The sequence below is a fragment of the Daphnia magna genome, linkage group LG10 (assembly GCF_020631705.1).
Source record: "Daphnia magna isolate NIES linkage group LG10, ASM2063170v1.1, whole genome shotgun sequence".
Taxonomy (NCBI): Eukaryota; Metazoa; Arthropoda; class Branchiopoda; order Diplostraca; family Daphniidae; genus Daphnia; species Daphnia magna.
Window position 1 is genome coordinate 7,140,648 of NC_059191.1, and position 12,894 is coordinate 7,153,541.

Sequence of the window (12,894 nt, forward strand, 5' to 3'; positions counted from 1 at the left end):
TATGACCTATATGAATAATACTTTATAATAGACATATACTTTTAAATCATTCCAGATATTGAGTGTATAGAGATTTATTATTGTTGTTATATACCAGGAATTGATCGATAAAAAACTGTAATACGTCCTGGATATATTTCTTTTTGGAATGGAGCTAAACCGCAACAAGACTTTCTATAAGAGCTATGCATCATCGATCGTGACGGGATCGTATAGTACATTCTCTGGCAATCCGCCTCGTTTACACGCGCAAATAGTTTTACTACACATTAATTCATTTTTTTTTTCCAATTTACTTAAATCTTTAAAGCAAATAATTACACACACGTACGATGAACGAACGTTTTATTACGCATCATCTTTTTTTGAACCCACATTTCAATGGCGAATTAAGATATCTTCGTGCAAAGGGAAGACTTTTCCCAGAGAAAACGAGGCTCACAAAGTCTGTTGACGTGATAGATATCGATAGCACAATGGGGATTGCTAACGAGGAGCTCCTTTTAAAAGAAAAAAAAAAAAAACATGGAGGTATTTATCGTCGATTAGATGGCCGCAATCAACACATGCCTGAGAGATTTGCCAAAAGGCTGCTGGGCAGAACAGAAAAATAGATGCGGACGGGAAACGACTTGCTTTTTGAGCAAGTCATTTGAATAATGTTTAAGAACGCTCTATTATCACGTTTCTTCTGCACAAAAAACGGATGAACAGATGCCTGAATTTTGCTCTGGGACCACTCTGAAGATGTTTCACGCTGAGCTGCTCAGACAATTGAATCAATGGCCGTTGCCGTGACGATCGACCCGCATTTCGGTATAGCTGCGCGAATGTGAACGTGAAAAATCGTTTAATTTGTGATAGGAAGATTCAAAAAAAAAAAAAAAGCGATGAGGATACAAGTCACGAACAATATTCGAACAGGACTTGAGCCGTTGATTGCTACGTGCTTCAGATTTAAAAAAAAAACTCGTCTATTGTTAGAGAGTGGTCGTTGCTCCGTCGGATTGTTCGATCCGTCGCAGCCGAATATTCAAGCGTCTGTTTTTATATCTTTTTCTTGGTTTCTTTTCTTTCTTTTTTTTTCTTCTTCTGTATATTTATCCCCCTGCTCCATCATCTTTCTTCTTTTTTTTGTGTGTTTTTTGTTTTGTTTTTACTTTCGTAGTTGTCCACATGTGGCAATTGCTGGCCCGTCATCACCAATTGGCGCCCCTTTTTTTTTTCTTTTAAAGAATTTTTAAACCCCACTTTTTTCGCAATTTCTTTTAGTTACAATGTACGCCGCTGCTACCAGTGTTTCACTTACACTCAACTGCGCTATCATTATTATTAAAAATAAGAAGCTCCGCTATTCGCTATTCTTGCTCATCAAATCCTGAACATGGTGAGTCCTGTTTCTATACGTGCTCTACAATGCAAGTGAAATTCGACTTCATTCATTTGTTAATCCGATTCTATTTCATTGTGTTAGGGGACAGCAGACAGGATATAACAAGGTACAGATGAAACGCCTCAGCGTCTTATATATGCGTCCATCTATGAAAGAAAGATGAATTACGTAAGTGTCATAATGGAAGTCATTTATAACTTCCAGTTGGAAACTCCAAAACTGAATTTGTCGGTTTCTCAGGGGCCGGGCTTCATCCTATTTTGAAATGTTCGTTCTATGAAAAAAAAAAAAAAACATGTGTCTACACCTGGCAACGTTAAATGAATTTTCCGGTTGAAACGTTGGCGGAAACGAGCGCGTTCTTGAGCAAAAGTTACGAATGGAAACTCGTAAAAAAAAAAATATCTTGTTAGCAACTTCAATACGAAGGTAGACTATATATACGTCGTATAGGCCGTGTCGGTACGTTTGTAAAAGAGTGCGACACAAGTTTCACTCGCTCTAATGAATGCACGTTTTTCTTCTCTCACTTTTAATTGGATCCCTTGACATAGTTGGCTGATGAACTTGATATCACCTGTCCTTTTGTTATGCAAATCACAAAAAAAAATTAAAGGAAAGAAAGAAAGAAAGAAAAAACATACTTGGTAGCACCACCTTTCCAAAAGAGCCGGACTGAACGTGTAATTGTTCTGTCGTTAAAGCTCTGTTTAGATATTGATCGGGCCGTTGCCATCACACGTCACGCGCGCGAAATCAACCAGCGTTTATATAAGGAGCAGGCAACATTTGTTACACTTGCTGAATTGGTGGTGCCGACGTGGCGTTAACCCATACAGGCATCTGCTTTTCTTTTCTTGAGGTACAGCAAAGAGTCTATCTACGTATATACGCTGTGGTGAACAATCTTTGGACGTCAATGGCAGGTGATGCGCATTTTTCTTTCCGCTTAACGCCAAACATTACCGTGTCTGCGCCAGAGTAGAAGACGGAAGACATCTTGACTTTCATCCGGATTGTATGTTGTGCCTTCAAGAAAGGAAAAATAAATAAATAAATAAATAATAACATGCCAAAGAAAAAAAATAATAATTTTTGCGCTGTTGTATATCGATCTCAAACCGCAAGAGACGCAATTGCACGGCTTCCCGTTTTATGTTTTCATTTTATTATTATTTTTTTTTTTAATGGGGGGATGTCAAGGAGTTGATTTTATGTGTTTTTCCTTAAAAGTTATTATAATTGACGTAGTTTTTTTTCCCCCTGCTATTGCCAATCACCATTTTTTGCGAACATGCTTTTCACATCAAGATCAATTAACCTTTTCCTTTTTCATGTATGACCCGCGTTTGATTTTTTTTTTTTGCAGATTTAAATATTTAATAAAAAAAGGGGGAAAATCATTTGCTATAGCGGAAGAGCGACGTCGGGACGTCTAGAATAATTTTATGCACGACTAACGTTTCTATTACGTTACAATAATGTAAAGCGAAAATAATTTCAAATGGCATTATTCGAGATGTTCGTTCGTTTTCAAATTTATTCGCGCCCTTTGTTCGCTCTATTCACCTTTCCCGGTTAAGCGTCGCTACATTTTTAAATAAGACATTCAGCTATAGCAAATACGCGTCAAGAGCTACAACTTTTATTGATCACGTAACAGCATCACACGCACACAAAGAAACGGCAAAGAAGACAACAAAAAAATGCGCTGATTGCAGAGTAACGGAAGTGTCTGTTACGCAACTGTTTATGCATGGCGTAACAAAATAGCCCATCATTCACGAAACCCAACGGAGGTAAAAATGCATCCTTAAAAAAAAATGAATAAATTAATAAAGAAGAACCAACATTTTACATTTAAAAAAAAAAAAAGGATAGAAACGAATTCTGAAAATGGCTGACCGGTTGGCAACCGGATTTTGTACGACTGGGTATAGGATCTACCCGGCGCAAATCAAATGACGTGGCGTAGGTGTCCTATAAACATGGAAGCACATCATGAAATGGAAAGAGTTTTTGAGCAACAATAACAACAGCAACAAAATATTGTTGTGTATTCCGTGCAGGACGGAGACGTTGGTCAGCATTTGGTCAAGATGCTCCCACTAGAGAGAGATTGACACACAGCAGAGCGTGACTCAACTGAACAACACCTTCGTTACAGTATACACCTTTTTTGGATGTCTGTCGGTTTAGTTTTGCCTCTCGTGTTTTTCTTGTTGTTGTGTCCAACCCACTAACAATAACAGCGTTTGAAGAGCAGTAACTTCAAATCAGCGCAAGTAATTGTTTTGTCTTGTTTTTTTGTTTCTTCTCTTTTTCGCAAGTTGGCACTCGATGTATAGGCCACATCCAACGCCAAAAGGAAGAGTATTCCGCACGGCTTCTGGTACGTGCATGGAGAAGGAAAAGAAGTTACATAACGACCTTCAAGCTGCAGCCAAGCAGCAAATGAAAAAAACAAAACAAGTTAGAATCTCAGACACTTCCTTTCTTTTATTATTACTATATTATTATTATTGAAACTAAGTTTGTGTCGTGGATGTTATTCGACACTGCTTACATTACGATCGAGTTTCTGTTTAGATGTATCTCGTTTCGTACCCACGTTCACCTTTGAGTTTCTACCTCTCTATGCACCAAAAAGTGGGTTGTCGCGGAGCTGCACGTTCATTTGCATAGTATGAATTTTTAAACCAGCCTGTGGCATGCGAAAAAAAAAAAACTGGCGCCATCTTCCAACCTTTAAAAAAAAAATTATTTCGCTGCAAAATATTTGTCATTTTTTGTTGCTGTCCATTTTTTTTTTTTTCGTCTTTAACCGGCCGGTAGATAAAAAAAAAAAAAAAGTTTTCAAACATGCGCGCGCATTTGTCGTCAACCAGTAAATCCTGTCTCTGTTTTCCTTCTTTTTCTTTTTTTTTTTTACTTTCCGTATCTGACTATACGGTACACCTCCCACTTTCTTATCTGTTAAAGCATTGCGAGGAGGTGGGTGCCTACTTCCGCCTCTTCCCACCCCACCTTGCATCTCAACCCGAACGAAGACAGAGACCAACATCCTAGGTCGTGAAGGCAGTTTAGCTCAAAGACTGTGGGGTCTTCGTCAAAGACTCATCGCCTCGGTGACACATCTTCGCTGGATTTCCTGCCTTTTTTGTTTCTCCCTTTTTTTTAGTGGGGGGTTTTTGTTTTGAAATTGTTCTTCTGTTCTTCTTTTTCTGCTGCCTTACTCCAGCGCCGTGTGATTGGCTGAGACATTTCCGATTTGTTTTCCGACCGTGCCCCCAGTTTCTATGACGTCGTTGGTCTCTATCAAAACAATCAGCTGCTGTTGTCATTGTGCAGTGAGGACAAAAACGAAAAGAAGGAACATGTCCGCCGCATCGTCAGGACGACACCATCTTGATCATCCAACGGCTCATCAGAGAATCTTATTCCGGTGCCGGAGGGCAAATAGCCGACGGCTGACACGGGCCAGAAATATCTCGCAATAAAAAATTAGAAGGAAAACAAAAAGAAGGGTATTATTTTGCGAGTCCAACCAGACGACAGGCAATTGTTTGTTGTTGTTTTTGCGGGCCACGATGAACAGCGAGAACATTAGCGCAACTTGGATGTGGTGGAACTGGACAGTGCCTGATGCGTCGGGCGACGACGTCGATGTGAACGCCAACGGTAGTGACATCTTTATGAATATCAGTGGCCGTAACGAGACGTCGCTCTCATCACCTGATGTTCGCATCGACTGGGACGATTGGGATGGCGGATTGTGGACACCCGCCCAGAGGAATATACTCGAGGGAGGCGTCATACCACGTCATGTTCACATAAGTTTAGGCGTCCTGCTCGCCTTTATCGTCTTGTTTGGCGTGATGGCCAACTCGGCTATCCTCTACGTCTTTTCGAGGTAAGCATTTGCACATTTTTTTTGCTAGAAAAATGCAGATTTATAGCCGATTGTGCGTTGGAATGATGTAGAGCGAGAAATTGTGTGCTAGGAATTCACGCACAGTGCGTCGTGGATGAAGCCGTGTTAAAATTCTAAGCTATATATTCGTCCGTTTTACGCACTGTGATGTGCACATAATGTTGATGGCATAATAAAGGGGGTCGTTCAACGGTGGGTTATTTATACGTTTTCGCGGAAAGGGAAACGCGCGTCTCGTCGTCCAATAAATAAGCGACGACTGAATAATGAGCTTGCTATGCATTTCCTTGTGCAGCAGACTTAGTAAAAAAAGAAAAACGTAATGCATTCGATCAACTGGTGCATCATTGGATTTTAATTTTTTAAAGAAAAAAGGGGGGCTTTGAAAAATTGAATATTAAATAAACATTGGTTTACTAGGTTCAAACGATTGAGGACACCGGCTAACGTGTTCATCATCAACCTGACAATCTGCGATTTCTTCGCTTGCTGCCTACACCCATTGGCCGTCTATTCAGCCTTCCGGGGCCGCTGGTCTTTCGGCCAAACAGGTATACAATTTAAAAAAATGATATGGATCATGATATTCATCGTTTGAAAACATGCCATGAAAAATGTCAAACCGAAAACAAAAGTTCAGTAGCGAAAATTCGAAAATACTGAAACCTGATATGCAAAGTGTATATAGGCACAGTAAAAGAACAAAGGCTTATCGCATAAGAAACAAGAGAAAATAGACATCCGTTGGCATTTGTTTTTGTTTTGTTTTTTTGAAGGAGAGACCATACGGAATTACAGTCGGTCTTCTATAGGCCGTGCTATTATGAGTGATGCACACTCCACGGATATCTTCCGTGACTACGGATCTCATAGAGCAACGAGCAACGAGCTAGCCCCCTATATGCTAATTGGAAAGCTTGAGCTTCTTGTATTTTTTTTTTTTCTTTTCCTCTTTGAATTCTTTTGACTGTCCTGCTCTATGTGTTTAAGCAAAGCAGAGGACTGTAGACCTTTTGTTTAAGAACAAATTGTAATGCGACAGGCCAGTCTGCAGCCATGGAGTTCATTTTGTTAGTTTGTTCTGTAATGATGTGCAACACACGAGCCTCGTTTCAAACAAAAGGCTGTACCGAATGAAATGTCTTGCACAACTGATTCGCGTATCTTTTTTTTTAAATCTCAAGATTAGGGGACGAGCGAATTTAAATGATAATACTTTAATGTTTGGCGTCTGTTTTCTGTCTGGTTCTTTATAGCGCACGCAAGGATTGAGATGACGTTGATTTCAATTTGCTCTCTTCAATGTTTTGCATTTTCTGTTTCATTCTTCATCACCCCGTGCTGATGGCAACGTGTGTCATGTCCTTTTGTGTAATCCTTCGGGGAGAATCAACGGATGAACGAGGGAATCGATTCATTCATTGTACTACACATTGACCGAGAACATATCGCAGAGCCTGTATCGATTTTTGATACGTCTGTCTATATTAACACACACACACACATACACACACACAAAAGGGGAGAGAATGATGTGCCAACTTGAAATCGTGATTGAGCAGCGGTTTTTTTTTTTTCATTCTTAGTGTCGATATGAATCTTTTTTTCTTTTGTTTTCTTCTTCTTGGCTTTTCACCTCAATCGTTGGCCTATTGTCAAGTGAGCTCTCTCTCTGTGTCATATGCACGGTTGAACTCCGCTTGGGGAGTATATATACGAATAAGATAGCGCTGCTTTGCATATGATGAACAATTCTCATCGTTCGTTTGTTTTGTGCCTTTTTCTTTGGGTCATATATCCACGCACAATATCCTATAGATCGATATAGACATAGCACAGTTTCAGTGTTTACTGTCAAAGGATTCCTTTTTGCTCTTTGCAATTCATCACGATACTGCTCTCTTTTTTCAATCGAGACTTTTCCTTTTTGTGTATCTCTGCTCTTTGTGATTCAGCGCTGATGTGTCTCTTCGTCACACATTGTTTTTCATGAAAGGAAACGATGACACGTATAGATATCACCTTCTTTTTATCGAAAACCACAAAACACATGAGGGTGACAAGATAAATAGCTCTTTTCTTTTTTGAAATTTCATTTTCTTGGCAATAGGGTGTAATTTGTACGGCATGGGTGTGGCTTTCTTTGGACTGAACAGTATCATCACCCTGTCGGCCATCGCGTGCGAGCGTTACATCGTCATCACGTCGAGCAGCTGCCGGCCAGTCGTGGCCAAGTGGCGCATCACGCGCCGGCAAGCGCAAAAGGTAAATTTAAATGATTACAAATTTCGCATATGAAATGAAGAGAAAGAGATGTTATGTAATGTCTTTGCCCAAAATGTTTGAATAATTCTGATAATGCAAAATGACTCGTGGAAAATGGAAGTGTATATCAACTAATCTCATTTAAAATTCCAAAATGGCCGGAAGGGATAGATGAAAAATAGTGTGATCCATTTCCATAAAGTTATGTAATGTCCCCTCCATCTAAGGAAAATGAAAGATCCATTCACAACGGGGAGGTTTCACCGGTGGCGTAACAACAAAAGAACAACGAAAGAAACGCTTGGACCATGTCGCACTGAACGAACCCTTGTGTCTACGCAAAGAAACATATTTATACTTAAGGGTTAAGGCAAAACAACCGGATCGTCTTTCACTATAACTGCAGGTCTAGAATATCAAATATGCAAAGCAAAAAAAATAAAAAAATAAAAAATAAAATAAAACAAAACAGAAAACATCGGAGACGTTAGATTTGGCGTCATTGAATACAGCCCTTTGTTTTGTAAAGTGAGCTTTCGGTTTTGTGTGAATAACACCGTAATATATATGTTAGACACATCAAGAACGCAAACTCTCAAGATCCGTTGATAGTCTAGCCAACGTTTTTGTTAGTTACTCCGAATCTTGTTACAGCAGCACCTTATTATTTATGCACGACGCTCCTTTCATCGAGTCAATCCTCTTATAAGTTACACGCGATGGTTCCACGCTGTAAGATACGTGTTGATAACGACTGAAAAAAAAACCAAAAAAAAAAGAAACAAAATAAATAAATAATAATAATAATTGATGTTCATAAGAGGAATATAGAATTATGAACAAATTGTTTGTTTCCGTTTTCATGTTCTAAAGGCTTGCGCGGGTATCTGGTTGCATTGCGCAGCGCTTGTGTCTCCTCCGTTGCTGTTCGGATGGTCCACTTACCTTCCGGAAGGAGTTTTGGTGACCTGTTCGTGGGACTACACGTCCAGGACGCTCTCCAATCGGCTCTACTATTTCTACCTCCTCTTCTTCGGCTTCGTCCTGCCCGTCTCCGTTTTGACGTTCTGTTACGTGGCCATTTTTCGGTTTATCGTCCGCTCTTCCAAGGAGATGACCCGTCTGATTATGACCAGCGACGGCAGAGCGTCGTTCAGCAAGACGACCGTGTCCTTCCGCAAGAGGCGCAGGCAGACAGACGTCCGCACGGCGCTGATCATTCTGTCACTGGCCATGCTCTGCTACACGGCCTGGACGCCTTACGCCATCGTCAGTTTGATAGGCCAGTTTGGTCCGGTCGACGAGAACGGGGATCCGAAGAAGCTCTCGCCGATGGCGACAGCCATCCCTGCATTCCTGGCCAAAACGGCCATTGTGTTTGATCCACTAGTTTACGGATTCTCTCATCCGCAATTCCGCTCTTCCGTCCGGCAAATCCTGCGCCAGCACAGCATCGATAGCAGCGCCAACGGCATCCGCGGTGGACCTAACAATACCACCATGATTGTCATGAGACGGCCAACCACCCGCAATTGTCATTCGCCTCGAGCCAGTTCCAACGTCATCTTCACTTCATTGAGTCGCAGCATCCGCACGAACGCCAAAGAAACGGCATCGCGAAAACTGTCCAACGACCCTTCTGTTTCGACGTCGCTAGTCACCGTGACCCTGAATTCACAATTTCGATTTCCACCTCATCCGGACATGGCCGCCAACATCCAACAACTCCGCAAAAGTACGTTGGCACCTATTTTTTTTTTTTTTTTTAGATTTATTTACTTATTTTCCCCTTCATTTGCATAAAATTTGAATATTTTCCACACACAAAAAAAACAAACAAAAAAAACAGGTGAAAGTCTGAGAAAGTCGTGCATGAACAAACGCAATAACAGCCTGAACTACGCGAAGAGCGGCAGCACTCGTCGCAAGGGCAGCGGATCCAGTAAGCACAGCCACCAGTCGCTATCCGCTGCGGAAGAGGTGTCCATCGCCAATTCATCTTCCCTGCGGCTGATGATGTTGCAGGAGGAGAGCGAGTTCCATTTGTTCCGGCAGCAGCAGACGACCGCTGGCAAGTTGCAACGAGCCGCCAAACGCGAACGGATGATACAACTTTTATCCAGCGGAAGCAGCAACCCGCCGGCGGATAGCCAACACCACACGAATCGATTAGAATGCAATAAACACGCCGAGAAGCGGAGGCGTTCATCCGAGCCGGATCTCATGCGCTGCTCTGTCCGATTGATAGCCGACGCTCCGAGTCTCAGCTGGGAAGAATACCGCCGCAAAAGGAACCAATACATCCGCAGCATTTTCTTCCGCAGCGCCGGTAACCTCCTGTCGGGCGACGTGGGCGTTGACAAGAACGGATTCTCCGAATATCCCATTCTTCTGCTGGCCGCCGGAAGAGAAGACACTAAAGACGCGCACAGCCCCAAGGATCGTCCAGGCTCCAAGAGTCCATCAGTATCTCAATCGGTGGGCCGTAAGTTGTCCATGACCGTCCAGTCGGTGGACCGCTTCCGGACGATCAACAACCGAATGGGCCAGAAGTTGCAGCATTTGGACGCCGACGGGAATAATAAGAGCAGCAAGACTCGATCCAACAGCACGACGTCGCGGCGTCGTTCTTCGTCCTCTTCGTTGTCCGTCGAGCGATCGAAAAAGTCCGGCACCAATTTATCGACGCCCCCATATCAGACGGCCAGGCGTTATTCGGCCTCGCCCATCCACGACCAGTGTTGCGAATGTGCTTACAAAGCACTCAGTCAGACGGTGACGCTGGTCAAAATGGCGCCGTCCAGCACGGCTGACAGTTCCAGTAATGAACGCGGCCAGGCACATTGGCGGGCCTGTATGGTCAGCGGTCGTGATTCCCTTTCCTGCTCACTGAATAGTCCTTGAAAATGAACAAAAAAAAAATCAATTAAATTAAATGAATTCTAAAAAATGTCGATGATAGAGAGGGGAAAGAAAACAAAATAATTAGGTCTAATGAATTATTAAATATCATTCCCTATATATATAATTGATAGAACCAAGCTTTGTCTTGGATTGCTGTGATTTTACCAGTCGATTTGTTGTTGCGTTTGCCAGTATATATAGGTTATTTTTATTGATTGTACGATACGTCCAATAACGTGGCGATGTTGAAGGCCCAACGCACATTCCCCTTGTTAGGTTTTGAATATCAGCGGACACAAGCCGTAAATTGTTTTTCGATTGAAATATATATATAATATCATCCATCCGGTTTCTATAACGAAATAATATCACCGTCTTAAATGCGGAGATCGTTAACGATCAGAAATAATTCAAATAAATAGCATTTTTCCACCAACTATTTATGAAGACAGCTCAAATGTGAATCATTTAGGTCCCGCGTAGCTGAATTTTGTAATTCACTTGTAGACGCGGTCCAATAAAAATATATACTAATTGTATATTTCCTTGATTAAAAAAAAATAATTGGGTAAATAATGTAGCTAGCCTATATATACACCGCAGATATATCCCAATTCATTAACGACTCGCGTATAGTATATACTCTTAATAATAAGACACTTGAATATTTTATTCTGAGAGAATCGGCACTTATGGGTCGTTCACAGGTAAACGTGGACCCGTCGTTCATCACAGGTCGATAAACAAGAAACAAAGAAACAAAAGCAATACATGACGGAACGGCTACACACCTAAGTGATCTTGTACAATGCACGGACCACGTCCGTTAATCATTATAAAAGTAAAAAGAGTCACTTGAAATCGAAATGATTTAAGGTATCAAATATACTTGTGTATTTATATACAGTTGCAATTGTGTCATTCATCAAAATCGACATATATGTTCATTATGTAGACTATCCGTCAATATTTCAAAGTTGTGACACACTGCCTATGATATATGCTCCTATATATTTAATCTTATGGCAATTATACTCAATTCCCTCGCAAAATTAATTTGCATACGTTTATGTGCAACTTCACGTCGACGACAATCAGTTCTTTTATTTCTATTTCACGCAAGTTGAAGGGAGGACTTATTTCAAATAGGACAGGAGTGTTTGTTTTTTTTCGTCCTTGCAAAAAGAAATTTTAAAATTCTTTTATGTAGGTCTAAATGCGAAATTCAATTCGCATATAATAAGCAGATGGTTCTTACAGGAAAAACATTTGACGAATAAATGGCATACAATATTCCAGTTAATAAACTCATTTTAAAGTCCACTGGGGTTCGAATAGACGCAGACAATCGAGTAAAACATTTTTAGAAATTGCATAATGTATTTTCATTCTTGGTAGGGGAGAGTGGGGCTAGTTGGCCCAGGGGCATGTTGGCAAATCTCGTTTTTCAGGAGTACCAATACAATTACAGTCCTATAAAAATTAGGAGTTATAAACGTCATAATTTCACATCTTTCAAAAGAAAAATCATTCCAAAAATCCAAATGGTAGGTTCTACGTGATTGAAAATAAAAGAATTTTTTCGGTTTAAAATCGGGTTGCCTACTTTTTTTATTATTTTTGCATCTGGAGGATTGTAAAATAATTAAAAAATTTCAAAAAAATATAATTAAAATTTCACATTCTTTCTTCTTTCTAAAAATAAGATTAGTTTTTCTTAATATACAATTTTAATTACTCAACAATATTCATTTCTACGACTCCCTCATTTTGGCTTAGCAACAGGGGGCAAGTTGCCTGTGTGAATTGGAGCTGTTATTGTATAACAAATCACGGTAAGTGCCATTTAGATTTATAATTCTGTAAATTGGTTTGAAATTACAAACGAAAAAGTAGAAGTCTTATACGTATCCAGAGTGGTTTTATCTAGAATACCTCAAATGCCACCAGTGGGCCCATATAAATTGCAGATCTAACACTATATAGAGCACTGGACCAAGTAGACTATATACATGTCAGACGAATAACGTTTAAATCGCATTATCTACATAAATGTTTCAATTGCTTGTTCTTTTGCACATATATGTGCAAAAGTCTTTGAAACATTTACGGCTATAGCCGTGCAACTCGACGTTCACATTTGTGTTTTCCACGAAATGCCAGTGAATTGCTAAGTAGATTCCGTTCTTCCTGCACAACACTTTGCATATGACGTCCTTGTTCAGGAAACTGGCGCTGCATACTAAGTTTGTCTGTTATACAATAGCTGCAGACTTATTCCATTGAATTGGTGACATTGGACATAACCTTGCCATATCTGAACGAGAGAGGAAAAAAAATACTTAGGCCTATAGTCTATTGACTCTTTCTAAAGAAAAACGTCTATGATTGCGAGAAA

General features: G+C 40.5%; 1 protein-coding gene across 1 annotated transcript; it reads left to right on the top strand.

Annotated features, from left to right (window-relative positions):
- The first annotated feature begins 4,392 nt into the window (after nt 1-4,392).
- Nucleotides 4,393-11,398, top strand: LOC116932039 (melanopsin). Its single transcript, XM_032939743.2, has 5 exons — nt 4,393-5,306; nt 5,748-5,878; nt 7,438-7,592; nt 8,466-9,327; nt 9,442-11,398. Exons 1-5 carry the CDS (start codon nt 4,984-4,986, stop codon nt 10,494-10,496), a joined length of 2,526 nt encoding a protein of 841 aa, XP_032795634.2. The 5' UTR covers nt 4,393-4,983; the 3' UTR covers nt 10,497-11,398.
- The last annotated feature ends 1,496 nt before the right edge of the window (nt 11,399-12,894 follow it).

Coding starts and splice junctions, on each gene's coding strand:
- LOC116932039 (XM_032939743.2), top strand. CDS start 4,984: ATGAACAGCGAGAACATTAGCGCAACTTGGATGTGGTGGAACTGGACA. Junction 5,879..7,437: donor CTGGTCTTTCGGCCAAACAG/GTATACAATTTA, acceptor TCTTGGCAATAG/GGTGTAATTTGTACGGCATG. Junction 9,328..9,441: donor CATCCAACAACTCCGCAAAA/GTACGTTGGCAC, acceptor CAAAAAAAACAG/GTGAAAGTCTGAGAAAGTCG.